This window comes from Triticum aestivum, chromosome 2D (assembly GCF_018294505.1).
Source record: "Triticum aestivum cultivar Chinese Spring chromosome 2D, IWGSC CS RefSeq v2.1, whole genome shotgun sequence".
In the NCBI taxonomy this organism is placed as follows: domain Eukaryota; kingdom Viridiplantae; phylum Streptophyta; class Magnoliopsida; order Poales; family Poaceae; genus Triticum; species Triticum aestivum.
Window position 1 is genome coordinate 361,861,799 of NC_057799.1, and position 19,024 is coordinate 361,880,822.

Below are 19,024 nucleotides of genomic sequence, written 5' to 3' on the forward strand. Positions count from 1 at the left end.
TCTGTCACAGCGGGGCTTCCTTTACAGAGTGTTGGCTAACAAACACTCGCCAAACGTTTTCTATTTTTTTTTTAAAAATGTGGAAACAGTCTGCCAAGTGCCTGAAAAGCCCTCAGCAAACATATCCAGGTGTTTCCACTTGTTGCCAGGTGGCACAATTCCAGAGGCACTCACCAAAGAGGGCCACGTTTGTTGGTGACACCGTTCTTAGCTGTGCAATGACACGTGTTGGAGGCCGGCGCGAGGTTGTAGTGCTTGTCGGGTAGCTGCAATCCTCGCGGGCGATGCGTCGACATGGACAATTCTATGTCGCGGCATGTCAATCCAGTCATGGTTGTGCATGCATGCGTCCCTTTTGGCCCTGGCGTGATCCCATTAGTGGGGGCTTTGTGGAGGATAGACGGGGAGACAACCTAGGGAGTGGTCTTCGGATCTACAAGATGGCTGCAATGGAGGCCGGATCTGGTCATCACCTTACGTTCAAATCCCCCCTGCATCGACATGGGTTGAAGGAGGTGCGGCAGTGACCAGATGAGGGGCATCGAGCAATAGCTTGCAACATTTTCTCCGGTGGTGTGGGTCGACAATGGGTAGATCCATTTTGGATGGCCTTGTATTGTAATTCTTTTATTTATTTATTTATTTGGCATCTCCATCCAAATTTGGCTTTAATCATTATATATGATGATGTGCCCTAAATTTTTTTTGGGAAATTTTTGGATTGCTTACCACATGTATCACGTGGTTGGTTATGTGCCCCAATTGACGCAAAAGCTGAAGTTATCGTGGTTTAAAATACGTTTTGTACATGGAAGGTTCTTTTCTTTTTGGAAAAAGGACGATGTACCCCCGGCCTCTGCATCTGGGCGATGCATGTAGCCATTTTATGAATTATTCACAAAGCCCTTATAAGGTTATACATCAGTAAGTCTGAAGCCACCATCTTTGGCAACACCTGTCGCTACTCCTATCCCCGTGATGAAGGAGTGCCGAATGTCCAAGCCTAATACCAAAGAGACATCGCACCAACACCTAACATCTAATGCCGGATGCGCCATCCAAGCCAATACCTGGACTGGGTTACACACTGGTCTGGCGCACTTTCATTGGGCACCACATGTGCACGCTGTAAGGGCCGTCACCTCCTTCATCCATCGATCCATCCTCAAATCAGATACTGACGCATCGACCTTAGCAGGCCTATCTTCCATCGACGCCACCAACTTTATAAATAAAACCCAGCCAACTCAACAAGGATGCAACCACGCACACACACTAACCGAGTCTTTCAAACGAGATCAGTACCAAGCGATTACAGATCAATCTAAAACGAATGCGTGAAGTCACGTAGGCCAGCAAAATGAGCCAGCTATTCTAACTTGGAGTACGAGGTCTAAGCGTCGCGTGAAGTGAACTGATCGCCTCCATCGCTAGCCGCATTAGATGTAAATCAACATTTTCAATAGTCATCCGGATGCCTAGGAATATAATCACTCAACTGTCAACTTATTAAGCTTATTTTGGTTTTTTTAGAAACTATTAAGCTTATTTCCAGTCCGCTGCCCTTTCATCATGCGCAAAAATTATTTTACCTTTATGTTCAAATCAAAACATGACGTAGTTTTCCCTAAAGAAAAGGACACATCACCTAGTTTTATTAGTACAATATTTCTAGGGTGCGACTTTCACTGTTACACTTCATGTCAATATGGTGTACAGTATAAATACAAGTATTACTGAAAAATAGAACAAATGCAAATATAGTATTTTGATTAATAGACACAATATTTAATAAATTAGTAGTCAACACCGATAAGTTTGACTGCAATTCATTCTGTATTTCTTAACCAAGATAGCAGGAAGTTTGATGCAAAAATCCTAATTTGTGAAATAGGCTTGACTTTGTACCATTGCTGTGGCCTCTTTAAACAGAACATATACGGTTTAACTTCGAGATGCTGAAACAATCAAGATATATGAAAATATATAGGCCTACCAAAATGCTGAAAGTATGCCAAGCACGCAATCAAAGAGGTTTTCAGGGTCTAAAGTTGCATGCGTCTCGTGAGATCGTCTAGTATCGAAAACCTGCATGTACATCCTGGAAAAGAAAAAGGCATTCCTTCTCCTTTCCGTGAAGACGCACCACCCTTGGACCCCAAAAGAAAAAAACGAAACGCCGCTGCCCCAGCTCTATATATACATGCGCCTCTTCTCACTTGTAGCTCGCCAGCCCTAAAACAGCTCACGCTAGCTCTCTCAAACCACCTCCCGCGCTTAGCTACTTAATAAGCAGTTGTTTAGCCACCTAATTAGCTAGTTAATTTCGCAGCGGTATCGAACAATGCAGTACGGCGCGGCGGCCGAGCAGGCGTGGTACATGCCGGCGATACCGGTCGCCTTGGCGGCGGAGACGGCGGCGGAGCGGGTGGAGCGCCTGGCGTCGGAGAGCGCCGTGGTGGTGTTCAGCGTGAGCAGCTGCTGCATGTGCCACGCCGTGAAGCGCCTCTTCTGCGGCATGGGCGTGCACCCCACCTTGCACGAGCTGGACCTCGACCCGCGCGGCCTCGAACTGGAGCGCGCCCTCGCCGACCTCCTCGGCTGCGCCGGCCCCGGAGGAGCCGCACCGGTCGTTCCCGTCGTATTCATCGGCGGCAAGCTGGTCGGCGCCATGGACCGCGTGATGGCCGCGCACATCAACGGCTCCCTCGTGCCGCTGCTCAAGGAGGCCGGCGCTCTCTGGCTCTGAGCGCCACCACATTGTCAGTGACACCGTTACTGGTTGGGGCTAATAGTAGGATAGATGTTTACATCCACAAAGGTCAGTTAATTATAGATCACTGGTGTGCGTGTGCGTGAGTGTGAGAGAGTGAGAGGTCGGTGTTTTTTTTTACCACTACTGCCTCCGTCTTGTTTGAGCTTGTGGGAGCTAGTGCGTGCATGCTTGCACTACCAGTCTACCGGGTGTATGTGCGTGTGTGCAGTGTGCTCGATTGGTGCTAAAGAGATCTAGTGTTCATCTCCCTTTGATTAGTATTTGGCTTGCCTTGTTTAAAACTTCTGTTAGTCGTGTGTTCATCCTTTGGCATTTTTGTCTCGTGTGTCCTTTCGGCGTTAATGGTCAGATGCTGTCTTCAGATTTTGGTTGCCTGTTTAATCTACAATGTTGCTATATGATAAGAGAAATTCTTATATATTATATGCACATAGAGAGACCGGGATACAACTCCTTTTCTTTGAAAAGATAAAGACAACTTATATTAAATTTGCTTAGCCAGATGAACATCAAATGGCTATAAATAGTTATACAAACTTGATTTTGTAGAGACAAGTGGGCAACGTGTTCGTACCAATGGTCGGTGCTCGCCGGCCGGTGTAATTTTATTAGGGACCTTTCTGCATGCATGCTCATCTTTTTGCATGAGCTAGCTAGCATTGCGTGTGTGCATGCCATCTTTATGCTTTGTTCGAGATAGCTTTACACTGTTTGCTTCGCCTGTGTCTACTTGCTGCTTGCTTCTTGCCTCCTGCCCATGGCATCATATACTCATATCCTCTGCCTTTTTTAGGGCGGCCCTCCCTTTTGTTAACATGCATGGCCGTGTAAAGCTCAAACAGATATTATACTTTGAACACAGCTAACTAGTTAGCTTGGCTTCTACGTGCATGCAAACTGTGGACCATACTGGCCGGCCTGGACCAGGAACAAAAGATTTTGCTTAGTTAAATCTTACTCCCTCCGTAATTAAACTAATATAAAAGCGTTTAGATCTCTAAAGTAGTGATCTAAACGCTCTTATATTAGTTTAGGGGGGAGTAACATAAACCCCGAGTGATGTTTGAATTGGATCAGCCACCTTCACAACCGTTGGATGGCATGTGTGGCAGCCATCAGATCTCCACCGCGTCAACCGCTCGATAATGTACAGCCGTTTGCAACATGGCTGGGGTCGGGTTCAGTGGTTTGCAACATCAGCCGTGTTGTGCTTGTCCAAAAACATTTTTTTCCGAATTGAAACTTGGCATGTTGTTGCGATTTCACTTTAGTGCAGAAAACGCTACTGGTGGGGTGCCCATCCCATGCCATCAACATGGTACCACTGATAAAATATAGTAGTGATGTGTGGGCCACTTGCCATCATTAACAAATATGCTGATGGTGTGCCACGTGTATGGGCCCGCACCATCAGTAATATTCATCATCAGTGATAATGCCATGTTGTTGTCATGCGACCAATTTGGTTTTTACGTCTAAAAAAGGGTACATATCAATGTTTTTTCAGCCAAATGACAATATATTTCTATTTAACAGCTATGGTAAAATCATATAACACTTAACTTTGACATTACTAAGCAGAGGCAAATGACAACATTTAAGTTCAACAAAATACTAATTAACATAATATGGTTAATATCAAGCACACATTATTGCGGGAATGCCTAGCAGTGGCGGCGCAGAAAGCCCACCAAATGGCGGGTGAGACTCTCAGGGGAGCCCGCCACTGACCTCCCGCCACTGCTAACAAGACATCAGTGGAGGGCACATCCCCGCCACTGGTAGAGACACTGCAGTGGTGGGCATATCTATATGCCTGCCACTGGGCTTCTGTGGCACCCGCCACAAATATATTTCCAGCGAGCAACGCCTCTAATCCGAAAGCATGCATTAAACAATAATTACAATATTCAATCACATGCATTACAATAGATGTATCGCCGATTAGCAACACCGTATTTTACCATAATAATAATCCAAATCAAATACAATAGATGTACGCATTAGAGTCCAACTCACATAACATCATAAGCTTCCCTAGAAAAACATCATAAGTAAGTAAAACATAGCCTTCGCAGCGAGGCCTCTGACATGTTACATGTTACATACATATATGACCTCATGATAACGACAACATCATAATGACAATGGACTGGATATATATTATTAAATTATTTACTTGTCCACTTGTCCACACGGTCTTGCATACTTCATAGTTGATTTTCTCTGTGCAGACGAAGTTGGAGTAACGATCCTCTGCTTCCTTTTAAGTCTTATATCCTTTATAGCAGTTGTTCTCGTAACCGTCCACTGGTTCATTGCATTTCTCCCATGAATCATGGACTCCCGAATTCTTCCTATAGTACACCACATACCACTTCATCTATGAGGATAAATAAACAAGCTAACAAGTCAATTTCATAGCTATCCAATTACATAAAGCAAAGTCATATAGTAATCTTCATAGCAACGTAAAAATTACGTTCACAAGCATCGATCATACATATCACATAAAGGCGATGTACTAGTAGTTCAGAAGCAAAAGTTCAGCTCCATCATAGCAACATAGAAATTAAGTTCACGTGCATCGATCATATAGATCACATAAGGACAGTGCACTGGTAGTTCAAAATCAAAATTTCAGCTCTATCATGGGCTCTCCTCGCCTCCAAACATCCTCTTGATCTCAGCTTTGGCGGTCCTCGAAACTTCGAATGCTACTCGCGCACTCTCGGCGGTTGCTCTAATGATCTTCGTGGCTGCTCTTATGCTCTTGGCTAATGTTGCTGCGCTCTTGGCGTAAGCTCGAGCCCCCTCGGCATAGGCGAGCACGATCTCCATGTACTCAACCACCCTCGTGATGGAATCTACGACTGTAGGAGTCCTAACGAGGCATATCAGCTTCTCCATCTAAATCGCATTATAAAAAACTTGACATTTAGTTAAAAGACATTTTTCATGAAAGCATATTTATGAGAATAAAAAGATAAAACTGTTACGATAATAGTCGACATATGTCTTTCGGGTCAAAACTTCTCTCTCTTAAGTGGTTATACATATGTTGGACACTCCTTGACTGGAAGATCGACCGTCGGTATGGTCATTCTTCACCCTACCCTCCTGCTTTACCAAGGTCTTAAAGGATGAAGAGGGAGAAGAACAACCCCCTATGACAGTAGTCGGTTCATCTCTCAAGTGGTTGTTGATGGGGAACGAAGCATGAAAATAAAAAAAATCCTACTAAACACCCAAGCACTCAACGAGCTGCTATACAAACGATTTTTAACCCCTTTCCGCGATGGCATTTTAAACCGTCGCCTAGTGAGTGTGTGCGATATGGGGGTCCTTCCCACATGACCCAGAAACTGTCGGGGATAGGAAGTAGCAATGCATACGTTTTTTATAACTAAGCGTATGCGTTGCCGGCATGTATCCCAAACCTGAGTCTTCAAACAACTATTTGTGATATCTCGCGTATCCCAAATGCTCCATCCTTGCTACTCGTTTGTGCTCGCATTACAATCGCAGTCGGACTTCTTTGGTTTTACCTTATACTAGGCGTTGTCCAGGCATAGGATTTTTCCAGACACGTACCAAACTGGCTCTACGTTTACGATGCGCGCCACATCACAAGCAGTTCATGATTGTAAAGTGTGTACGATAAGCCGTCAATCACACACATTTAGTTTTCTCGCATCATTTGTGATATCGTCCATGAACCGCATCGGATTATGATGTATATCACACATGCTATGCTTTATAGACCGTGTGCGCTGTAATGACCTGCAGAGCTTATTTTCACCCTATTTAAAATTGCGTCAATTAGAAAGTAGGCAATAAATTCATTCATATCCATCAGGTTCAACAACCAATGCATTATTCGATTCACAGGTACATATGTTAAAGAATTGCGTCAAAAAAGGAAATACATAAGCACCAAATAAAGAATGACGAACCATGGTTGTATACTTGTATTATTAAAGATGGTAAAGAAAGAGACGAGAGACCTTGTGGTTGCTGCAGAAGGTGAAGAGGAATGCCCGTATTGTGCTCTCCTTCACGCAGAAGGCACGCACGACTCTAGTCCAACCCCTTGTGATGGTCGGCATAGTTCGAGAGGTAATCTTGAGTAAACTACTTCGGGAACCACTACAAGGATAAAGATTCAGACATTGTTGTCTAACACAACTCATTATGGGCAGTAAAAAGAGGGCTGCAGAGTTCTTACTTACCATCCTACTGTTCATTGTTGTCTTGCATAAAGTGTAAACAAATAGTTCGATTGACTTTTTTGACCCATTTTAATAACATTCAGTACAATGGATGTTGCTATGTAGCATCAGATATATTAAATATGGCGCTAGTTAACCTACCGATAAATGGGTTACAAATATATTAAGTGAAATGTCCGATTCGACGATTAATCCCTTATCAGCCTCCGGGCTATATGGTACCAGCTATCGATATCCTGAATAGTGAGTATATATAAACAATGCGATGAAACTAATCTCGATGGAAAACAGCAGTTGTTCCCAATATTGTCCTGTGTGAGTACATCTAAAGGCATGTTAAGCACAACAGGCTAAACATCACCCAAATATATCCATGGTAGATAACATAATTTCCAAAGGATAGCTTCAGTGTGCAAGTTTAAGCACGCTAGTTAAGCAAAACAAGAAGTGGACAGGTGCGTTAACTGCAACAGGCATAACATTTAAAAACATGCAAATATAGTCATTCAAACTGGTATTGTGCAGGTCTAAAGTACACTAGTTATTGTTAAAAGATGGAAAGGCGTGTCAACTGCAACATCCTTAACAGCAACGAAATATCATAATTCATAGTGGTATTGTTGAAACTGTTATTGATGAAATTGAACTGCACGGTAAATAGTTGCACATATAGAGCATCACATTGTGAATAACTGAAATAAACAAGGCATAAGGCCATCTCTAGCCGATCCCCGAAAAGTTAACGGAGTAAAACCCTTAGTGAGTATATATATACTCCAGCAATTTTTGGTCGTTTCTAGTCGATCCCCTGAACTTAATGTTGTAAACTTCAATTTGATCAAGTTCAAAGCAGGTTCAATCGAAAGTAGCATGCATTCAAACATAAACATAGATAGTTTTGCATAAGAGAACATAAAACATAAATTTAAACTAAACTAAAGTACGTTCGGTCGAAGTGGAGGTTGAGCCAATCCTTCCTCGTCAGGTACGGTGTGCCGCGAGCCGGGTTCGGGTCGGTGCCATCGACAGGGTCATTAGGGAAGGCACTTCTCCACTTGTCGGCGCCGATCTCCTCATCCTCGCCACCCACCTCGACGCCCTCCGCGCCGCCGTCTTTGTCGCCTTCGACCTAGTCACAGGAGGAGAGCATGATAACCTCGCCACCCTCCACGCCGGCAAAGATCATTCGCTCCGCATCCACGAGCTCCGGGTGCTGCCGACAGAGCTCTTGCATGTAGGCCTCGTAAGCGGCCTCGGCCTCGAGGCAATCCCTCGCCTCCCAGTGCTCTCGTGCCATAGCCGAGCTCATCACCCTGGCTCTGGTAGGACGAGGTCGACTGGACGTGTGCCAAAGGGGAAATTGAGCCTTACCGTCGCGTCGTGGTAGCGGACCTGCCAGCGGTCATACTCCATGGCCGCAAGCCCGGCCGTGTGGAAGCTACCGAGCCACCGGCGGGTGTTGGTCTCTCTATTCGTAATCTCGGCGACCCACGTCCCCCACCACCGCTGCCGCACCCCGAGGTAGGACCTCGTCGGTGGTCGGGCCTAAGGGAGGATGGGGAATTCTGTTGGGAATCATAGCATAATTTAAAATTTTCCTACGCTCACCAAGATGCATCTATGGAGTATACTAGCAACGAGGGGAAGGGAGTGCATCTACATACCCTTGTAGATCGCGAGCGGAAGCGTTCCAATGAACGTGGATGACGGAGTCGTACTCGCCGTGATCCAAATCACCGATGACCGAGTGCCGAACGGACGACACCTCCGCGTTCAACACACGTACGGTGCAGCGACGTCTCCTCCTTCTTGATCCAGCAAGGGGGAAGGAGAGGTTGATGGAGATCCAACAGCACGACGGCGTGGTGGTGGATGTAGCGGGTCTCCGGCAGGGCTTCGCCGAGCTTCTGCGAGAGAGAGAGAGGTGTTGCAGGGGAGGAGGGAGGCGCCCAAGGCTGTTCGTTGCTTCCCTCCCTCCCCCCTTTATATAGGCCCCCTGGGGGGGGGGGCGCCGGCCCAGGGAGATGGGATCTCGAAGGGGGGGCGGCGGCCAAAGGGGGGAAGGGGTGCCTTGCCCCCCAAGGCAAGGGGGAAGCTCCCCCCTAGGGTTCCCAACCCTAGGCGCATGGGGGGAGGCCCAAGGGGGGGGCCCCAGCCCACTAAGGGCTGGTTCCCTTCCACTTTCAGCCCACGGGGCCCTCCGGGATAGGTGGCCCCACCCGGTGGACCCCCGGGACCCTTCCGGTGGTCCCGGTACAATACCGGTAATCCCCGAAACTTTCCCGGTGGCCGAAACTGGACTTCCTATATATAATTCTTCACCTCTAGACCATTCCGGAACCTCTCGTGACGTCCGGGATCTCATCCGGGACTCCGAACAACTTTCGGGTTTCCGCATACATATATCTCTACAACCCTAGCGTCACCGAACCTTAAGTGTGTAGACCCTACGGGTTCGGGAGACATGCAGACATGACCGAGACGCCTCTCCGGTCAATAACCAACAGCAGGATCTGGATACGCATGTTGGCTCCCACATGTTCCACGATGATCTCATCGGATGAACCACGGTGTCCAGGATTCAATCAATCCGTATGCAATTCCCTTTGTCAATCGGTATGTTACTTGCCCGAGATTCGATCGTCGGTATCCCAATACCTTGTTCAATCTCGTTACCGGCAAGTCTCTTTACTCGTACCGCAATGCATGATCCCGTGACTAACGCCTTAGTCACATTGAGCTCATTATGATGATGCATTACCGAGTGGGCCCAGAGATACCTCTCCGTCACACGGAGTGACAAATCCCAGTCTCGATCCGTGCCAACCCAACAGACACTTTCGGAGATACCCGTAGTGCACCTTTATAGTCACCCAGTTACGTTGTGACGTTTGGCACACCCAAAGCACTCCTACGGTATCCGAGAGTTGCACGATCTCATGGTCTAAGGAAAAGATACTTGACATTGGAAAAGCTCTAGCAAACGAAACTACACGATCTTTTATGCTATGCTTAGGATTGGGTCTTGTCCATCACATCATTCTCCTAATGATGTGATCCCGTTCTCAATGGCATCCAATGTCCATAGTCAGGAAACCATGACTATCTGTTGATCAACGAGCTAGTCAACTAGAGGCTTACTAGGGACACGTTGTGGTCTATGTATTCACACATGTATTATGATTTCCGGACAATACAATTATAGCATGAACAATAGACAATTATCATGAACAAAGAAATATAATAATAACCATTTATTATTGCCTCTAGGGCATATTTCCAACAGTCTCCCACTTGCACTAGAGTCAATAATCTAGTTACATTGTGATGAATCGAACACCCATTGCGTCCTGGTGTTGATCATGTTTTGCCCTAGGGAGAGGTTTAGTCAACGGATCTGCTACATTCAGGTCCGTATGTACTTTACAAATATCTATGTCTCCATTTTGAACACTTTCACGAATGGAGTTGAAGCGATGCTTGATATGCCTGGTCTTCGTGTGAAACCTGGGCTCCTTCGCAAGGGCAATAGCTCCAGTGTTGTCACAGAAGAGAGTCATCGGGCCCGACGCATTGGGAATCACCCCTAGGTCGGTAATGAACTCCTTCATCCAGACTGCTTCCTGTGCTGCCTCCGAGGCTGCCATGTACTCCGCTTCACATGTAGATCCCGCCACGATGCTTTGCTTGCAACTGCACCAGCTTACTGCTCCTCCATTCAAAATATACACGTATCCGGTTTGTGACTTCGAGTCATCCAGATCTGTGTCGAAGCTAGCGTCGACGTAACCCTTTACGACGAGCTCTTCGTCACCTCCATAAACGAGAAACATATCCTTAGTCCTCTTCAGGTACTTCAGGATATTCTTGACCGCTGTCTAGTGTTCCATGCCGGGATTACTTTGGTACCTTCCTACCAAACTTACGGCAAGGTTCACATCAGGTCTGGTACACAGCATGGCATACATAATAGACCCTATGGCCGAGGCATAGGGGATGACACTCATCTTTTCTATATCTTCTGCCGTGGTCGGGCATTGAGCCTTGCTCAATTGCACACCTTGCAATACAGGCAAGAACCCCTTCTTGGACTGATCCATACTGAACTTCTTCAATATCTTGTCAAGGTATGTACTCTGTGAAAGACCAATGAGGCGTCTTGATCTATCTCTACAGATCTTGATGCCTAATATATAAGCAGCTTCTCCAAGGTCCTTCATTGAAAAACACTTATTCAAATAGGCCTTTATACTTTCCAAGAATTCTATATCATTTCCCATCAATAATATGTCATCCACATATAATATGAGAAATGCTACAGAGCTCCCACTCACTTTCTTGTAAACACATGCTTCTCCATAAGTCTGTGTAAACCCAAACGCTTTGATCATTTCATCAAAGCGAATGTTCCAACTCCGAGATGCTTGCACCAGCCCATAGATTGAGCGCTGGAGCTTGCATACTTTGTTAGCATTCTTAGGATCGACAAAACCTTCCGGCTGCATCATATACAACTCTTCCTTAAGGAAGCCGTTAAGGAATGCCGTTTTGACGTCCATCTGCCATATCTCATAATCATAGTGTGTGTTTGTGCACGCGTTTGTGTGTGAGAGGGAGAGAGTGTATGTGGAGTAGAGAGACCACTAATGATGTAAACCTAGTATAAGGGAAGGGGGAATGGTGTGACATGTGTAGTAGCGAGATAGCACGGGTGCAGGCGGGGGGAGCAGACTATTTGGAAGAGACATCGAGTGTGTGTGTGGGAGAGGGGTGTGAGAGCGAGAGAAAGAGAGAGCTGGCGACGGAGAGAGAGAGAGAGAGAGAGAGGAAGAGAGGGGGCGAGAGGGGTCGTTTGTGTCCATAAATGGCGTATAGATAGGGAGGCAATGTTGATGTTGTCTGAAATTGGCCTATGAACGGAGACGCAAGGGAAGCGAGTCATCGTGTGTGTGATAGGGACTTCATGAGAGATCTAGAATAGAAGGTGTAGAGAACAATGTGCGAAATCGAGAACGATTATACATTAGGGAGCTATGCAAAGAGTCACGACATATATGTATACAGGGAAGGAGCTGGGGCGGGTCCGCATGTGGAGAGATAGAAAGAGGAGAGTGGTGCACAAGGAGACAAAGTGTGCTTGTTTGCAGTGGGGGTGGTGTGTGAGGTGAGTGCGCGAGAACCACATGACTAGGGAGATAGACGTTTGGGGGCGATGTTTTGTGTGTATGGGAAATATACACTCTACATAGTGCGTGTGCTTGGGTAAGAGAGATAGCGGGAGACCTAGAGAGTGAGGGAAGAGATGTGTGCATGCCCGAGAGACAAAGTGATAGAGACCTATGTTGAGGTCTGGACTTTACAAGAGAGAGGGGTGTTAATGTGCTCGCGTGTTGGTGTTTGGGGGAGAGAATGACTTCTCTATGTGTGTGCGTGTGGTGGTGGTGGGGGGAGTTGACTTCAGATAAAGAGTGAGGTGTCTATATTTGAGGGACTTTAGCGTAATTGAGATATTGTGCACTCATGGTTGATCAATTTGTTTCACAGTTTGTACTATGAGATAACGATACTTTTGAACATGCGTGATATACCTTGATGTACCAGAACTACAAACCTAAGATTGGAATTTTGGAATTCGACTCCATCATTAGCTTTTGTAATTCATTTAAACGGAGGTACATTTTTTAAGCCGGGATTTCGTGATTTCAAATTCATATATCAAACCTAGAGATATACACATACGGGCATGTTCAAACTTTATAATCATCCACTTTATTCATACACATACACATTTTTGCTTTTGTCATCATATTTAGGATAAACACATTTGGAATTTCATTTGAATTGGACCGTATGATGGTATTTGCTTGTAGTAGCTCAATGATCCATATTTGAATTGAATGGACAATCTAAGTTTCGAGTTGGAGACATTGATTTTCAAAACTTGCACATTTTTTTGCGTGCAAAACAAACAAATTGTCGGCCATGATATCATAGTCGGCCGTACGAGAGCAGAATACTTATAATTTTAGGCGCCAAAAGCTTTCAAACTTCCCGCTCACATCGAAATATCACGCGCCCGAAAGTTTAGCCCTGCGATATTCCTGTTTTACCCCTGCCACATGAACGGAAAAGGGTTGCTTTGGTAACTCCATTGTTTTCCCCTCTTTGCCCCCAGCATTCTTCCCCAGAGCCCCTCCCCTTCCCCTCCCCAAACCCCCCAACCACGGCAAGCCGCTGAATCTAGTCCTCCGCCGCAGCGGTGGACCTCACACCCCGCCGGATCTACCTTCCGCACCTTGGAACCCCCAACTGCCAACTCACCACTTCACCGGAGCCGCTTCAGCGACTGGCTTGTCCACCGCTCCAGATCTCCTTGACCGCCATCATGGTCCACCGCACCGGATCTGCTTAACCGGCGCCCTCGTCCACCACAGCGTAGGCCCTTCACCGACTCCCTCGCCCGCCCCTTCGCTGGCCCTTCATACAAGTCCTCGTCCGCCGCAACAGATCCGCCTCACCGAAAGCATTGTACAACGCGCCCGCCAAAGCCTTCGTCCACTGCACCGGACCCGCTCCACGGACGCCATATTCAACTCCACCGGCCCTGCTTTACCGATGTCGCAGCCTCATCAGGTTATTTCGATTTGTACTCCTTCGGTTTTTCTCTTTATCGTGCAACTGTTCACTTACCACAGATGAGCTTTCTTGTATGTCGACAGGCGCCGCAACCGTAGCACAGGAGCCGCTTGAGCGACCGCGACAGCCGGCCCAAACTCAACCGCAACACGAGCACCATCGACGATCCTTAGCTATCAAGTATGACAACGATACCCATACGCCGCCGAGAATCAGGTACTATTATCCAACGGCCGGCGCCTACGTTCACTTTCCTAGCATAAGCACCGCACCTTTGAATTTCTTCAGGGCATCATTCAGTTTTTCATGAGACGCGTTATTCTGCTTGCACCTGTAGGGCCATACTTCTGGCAGTGAACATGTTACATGTGCTAAATTACATACCAGTGCACATATAGTTAATATGCTTTAGTTTTGTTCTGATGCCACCTGTTGGTTCCATCAGACTGCTTAATGTTCTCTATGCTTAATTACACATCAGCAAACTAGCATGTGGTTCCGCTGCTTTTTGCTCGTTTTACCCTACATTTTCTGGTGCTAGCTATTACATCACTGCTCCGAGCCTCTGTTCATTACTTGTTTGTGTGTTCTTGATCTTCCCAAGTTGCATGACTAATTTGATGCTTCTATTAATTATGGAGCTGCCAACCCCATCAAGCAAAATATTTGTTCTTTTGGGGCTGGCACCTCGAACAAGCATAAAAATAGAGGGAAGCAGATATATTGTCGTGTATGCACACACCCTTCTTTCATTAGTTTAGACGAACCATTGATGATCAATTCAGACCAGTGCATGCGATTAAAATTAATTTTACCTAAATAGATGGTGCAGAATAAACTACAACAACTAGATTTGCAACCACGGGATGCTCACGATATCTTCAAAGAACATTGCAACAACAGCTAGGCTTCACAGCAACATATGGTAAGCCAGTGTGTTTTAGTACATGTGAAATGTAATGCGAGTGGGCTGCTTTCTTGGCTTGTGCCCTCAACGTGTAATCCTACCGAATTACAAATAGTTCAGTTGTCTGCTTTGCTGTATTGCTTGATTCGAATGCTTATTTGTCGTTACGCTATACCTGAGTTGGCCAATATGTCAGCAGTGCCTACTGTACTATCGTAAAGAAATGCATGCCTATTTCATTTGAGTCCTTAACTTTTCCTCTCAACTTCATCACAAGACTGTCTTCATAGTTTATATGAGGCCACACTGTTAAGTGCTTTCTCAGATTATTTCAACTGCTTAGATGCCTTGGCAACTTAAATATAGCGGTTGTACACTCCCTTTCAACTAGGGATGTCAACTGGGTCCCATTTAATCCCGATTAAAGTCCACTAGTGGTATGATAGTTCAAAAGAGTTTTTGTTTTTTTGAGGAAAATGAACTAGGGAGGTAGCAAAAACTAACTAGATGGGACTGGCGGATGTCGTTTATTTGCCACTTACATCCCTAGTTTCATCTTACCATTTTAATTTCTTTTCGGCTGATGCTGCTTCGAACCATTTAAATATAGTTTGCCATGCTCGGCAATAATTCGTCCTTCGTTTACCATGTAAGCTTACTGCCTGGATCATACGATAACTATCTCTTACTGATGTCCAGCAGAAACCTTTCAGGATGCCGTTCACACTAGGACACAATGTACAACCCCAGAATCTATTTGTGGAAGCAGTGCGCCATCCATGTTACCAGATGGTAGCAGTTCAGAGGCAACACCGCCGGAGAGCAGTCTGAGCACAGATATTATAGTGCTTGAGGCTTTACTAGAGGCAGAAAGAGATGGTGTGGCTGCCATGAATGAGGTAATCTTTATCTTGAGGCTGGAAATTACGGAATTAGCGGCACGCATTATGCAAGCAACCCAAGAATTGGAGGAAGTAAGAATGTTGCATTTGAAGATGGAGGAGGTCCTGCTGTTTCTGCTATCTGAATCCCAAGGTAATCCAGGTTCTTCTTTAGATACCAGTTGAAATTGTCATTAGATTATTGTACTTGCATGTTGTGTCATGTCTCTGAATGGATTATGTTGCAAGACACCCTATGTTGTCCGTCTGTTGTAATGATCCGAATTTTTAGGCGAGGTATCCTCAGTACTTGTATGATTGACATAAGGTGAACTGTTTTTCGTGTGAGCATATTGTATTGGATGAAATAACTGTTTAACTCAGAGTGTATCCAACCTACTGAATTCGAAGATCACGACATTTCTAAATCATAATCATATATAAAGGTGGAATAAATCTTTGTTGTGGTTTTGAAGAAATAAATAACAAAATGTATAATTATCCGTGGATATTCGTAATCGAATACAAATTGGATTTGAATTTAGTTTGCCAGGTCCCAGGGCAAACGTGAATGCTAATTCTCCCAAGTTTTGAACGAAGCGGCTAAACACCCACTATAATTTGTGGGCTGCCCGAAGCAAGTGTTTGCGAGATGGAAATTACTGTCTACCCCTGACACTTGACATCCTTATCGACCGGATTTACACTGCTGTCGATAGGGGTAGACTAGTAACTTCAATCAGACGTGACACGACGGCCTCTGAGCCCATTCAGACACGGTGGGCGCCAAACGTGCGTGGCAAAACACATTTGATTCAAGCTCGTCCGAAAGACATGTGTCTCTTCCTCCATTTCCCCATTCATACACGATGGGCGGCAAAACAAACTCTCCTCGTCCGAAATCGATGTAGGCTAATATTTTAAATAGGGGCAGATGTGTAACTTCCATCAGACGTGACACAACCGCCCTACCTGTCAGGCCCGTTCATACACCGTGGGCGCCAACCGTGGGCGGCAAAACACCCTCTCCTCGCCCGAAATAGTTACTGGCAAATATTTGGGAGATGCGAGATTACCGTCCTATCCCCAACCGACGCGATGTCCGAAATTTTAAACGGGGGATAAGTTCGTAACTTTCCCCCATTTCAGAGAAGCGCGTCCCAAAGTTTGAGATCCCCCCTCCCCTCCATTTCCCCATTCATACACCGTCGGCGGCACGACAACCTCCGCACTGCGGCCAGCCTCCTCCGTCCGCCACCCCATCCTCCACCTTGCCGGAGCCGCTACCCCTACCCCGTCGTCCACTGCAAGAGATGGACGTCTCTCATCCACGGCGCTGGACCAGGATCCTTTCATCGCCTCCTCTCGCTTCATCGGCGCCATCGTCCACCTTGCCATTGCCGCTCCTACGACCGCCTCGTCCACGGCAACAGGATATATCCCCTGACCCGGCCGTCTGCCGTCTAAAGTCTTCTTCCCCACCGCCGACAGCCATCGCACCCGCAGCACCCTCAACGCATCAGCATAGGCCTACACGGCGTCGCAAGAGAGGTGGTACTCTTCCATATGTGCTTAAGTTATTGATCTCACCCGGAAAATAGATCGTAATTTGTTTGCTGTACTTTTATTGTCCGTACCAAATCGTAGTGGCTAGTTGAAAGCAAACATTGGTTGCGAAGTAGCTTTGTCCGGTTTGCACCTTCAGATCCGCCATGGCACGGGCACTATACTCGTAAAGCTTATGGTTTCCCCCCTTTATATTCACTACCATCATCGTAGGTGCTTCGTGTCGTGCTAGCACTGCTCCTCAAGACCTCAACCCAAAGCTTACATGTTGAAATACGAATCTGATATGATGCTCATATCACTAAAACAGAGAACGTTTAATTGGTCACCTAATGTTCCTATATTCATTTCGAAAAGCATGTGCGCCACCCACTGGTCCAGCTAGTTCCACTTTCCTGATCTGCTCTACTATGATCTGCGTAGGTGCTTTCTGTCGTACTAGCATTACTCCACCCTTCAAGCTAAACAACACAACACTCAGAATTCGAAAGCTTAGTTATTTAAATATGATTGTGATATGATACTGATATTAGTTAACCGACACATTTAATTGGTTAGCTAAAGGTCCCACTTGAGTTTCCAAATGCATGTCGCGACATATAGAGAGACAGCATAATTGCATTTCTTTGTCACTTGTTGACCGTACTTTCTTGTCCATACCAAATCTTAGTTGTTATTTCAAAGCAAACATCGGTTGCTAACTACCCTTTGCGCGGTTTGCAGCTTCAGATCTGCCATCCCACTGCCACGGTCAACACTGTACTCATCATGCTTATGTTTTCCCCATTTTATGATGACCACAATCAGCCTACGTGGTTTGTGTCGTAATAGCACTGCTCCACCCATCGAGCTAAACAAGCTTAGTTGTACAAATTCATATCTGATATTATTGCCGAGATTAGTAAAACTGAGAGATGTTTAATTGGTTAGCTAAATGTTCCTACTTTAGTTTCGAAATGCATGTGAGCCACATATGGAGAGCCTGGAAAGAATAGTATTTCTCTATGCGCTCTGGTTCATCATGGGTGGCCAACCGACATTGTATTGAAAGACTTGTAATATCTTCAATCTGCTTGCTCTTCTGCTCTTCTTTAAGATGATACTCTTCTCTTGTGGTCGACTGGTCAGGTCGAGTTGTTCTCCCTTAGTATATTTTGAATCTATCAGGTCAGGTCGACTTGTTCTTCTTTACTATATGTTGAATCTATCATCTGCGAAGTGTCATCACTTCTGGAGCTCTCATATTTTGAGTAGTAGGCCACGTTATATTAATGCACACAACAAATTACAGCATGCATGGCATCTTTTAAAAGAATTGCAGAGATAGCACAAAGGGGTTTACAGGGAGGCAGTTTTGGATTAGAATCACTTCTGCATTACAAAGAAAATCTCACTTGTTTTTATGTTTTCATGCATGTCAGATATTGAACATTATCAAAATGAATATGAGAATGGGCGCACGAGAGGAATATTGCGGAACGATCCACTGGCTAACAAACTTGGCATGGTGGAGGATGGCTTATCTTATTCACCCATCAAGGTGCTTGCTCTAACTTTGCAAAGTTGTATTGGTCGCACATATTTTGCATCTGACCTCTTGCATTACTTCTACTTGGTTACACCATCTGCTTAGTTTAAGCATCATATATGAGTATTGTTGGGAATCGTAGCATAATTTTAAAATTTTCCTACGCTCACCAAGATGCATCTATGGAGTATACTAGCAACGAGGGGAAAGGAGTGCATCTACATACCCTTGTAGATCGCGAGCGGAAGCGTTCCAATGAACGTGGATGACGGAGTCGTACTCGCCGTGATCCAAATCACCGATGACCGAGTGCCGAACGGACGGCACCTCCGCGTTCAACACACGTACGGTGCAGCGACGTCTCCTCCTTCTTGATCCAGCAAGGGGGAAGGAGAGGTTGATGGAGATCCAGTAGCACGACGACGTGGTGGTGGATGTAGCGGGATGCCGGCAGGGCTTCGCCGAGCATATACGAGAGAGAGAGAGGTGTTGCAGGGG

At 45.8% G+C, this 19,024-nt stretch overlaps 1 protein-coding gene across 1 annotated transcript; it reads left to right on the top strand.

Moving 5' to 3' along the window:
* Positions 1–2,232: 2,232 nt before the first annotated feature.
* LOC123049339 (glutaredoxin-C3-like) lies at positions 2,233–3,025 on the top strand. The gene has a single exon (XM_044472269.1). It carries the CDS (start codon positions 2,345–2,347, stop codon positions 2,747–2,749), a length of 405 nt encoding a protein of 134 aa, XP_044328204.1. The 5' UTR covers positions 2,233–2,344; the 3' UTR covers positions 2,750–3,025.
* Positions 3,026–19,024: the final 15,999 nt, after the last annotated feature.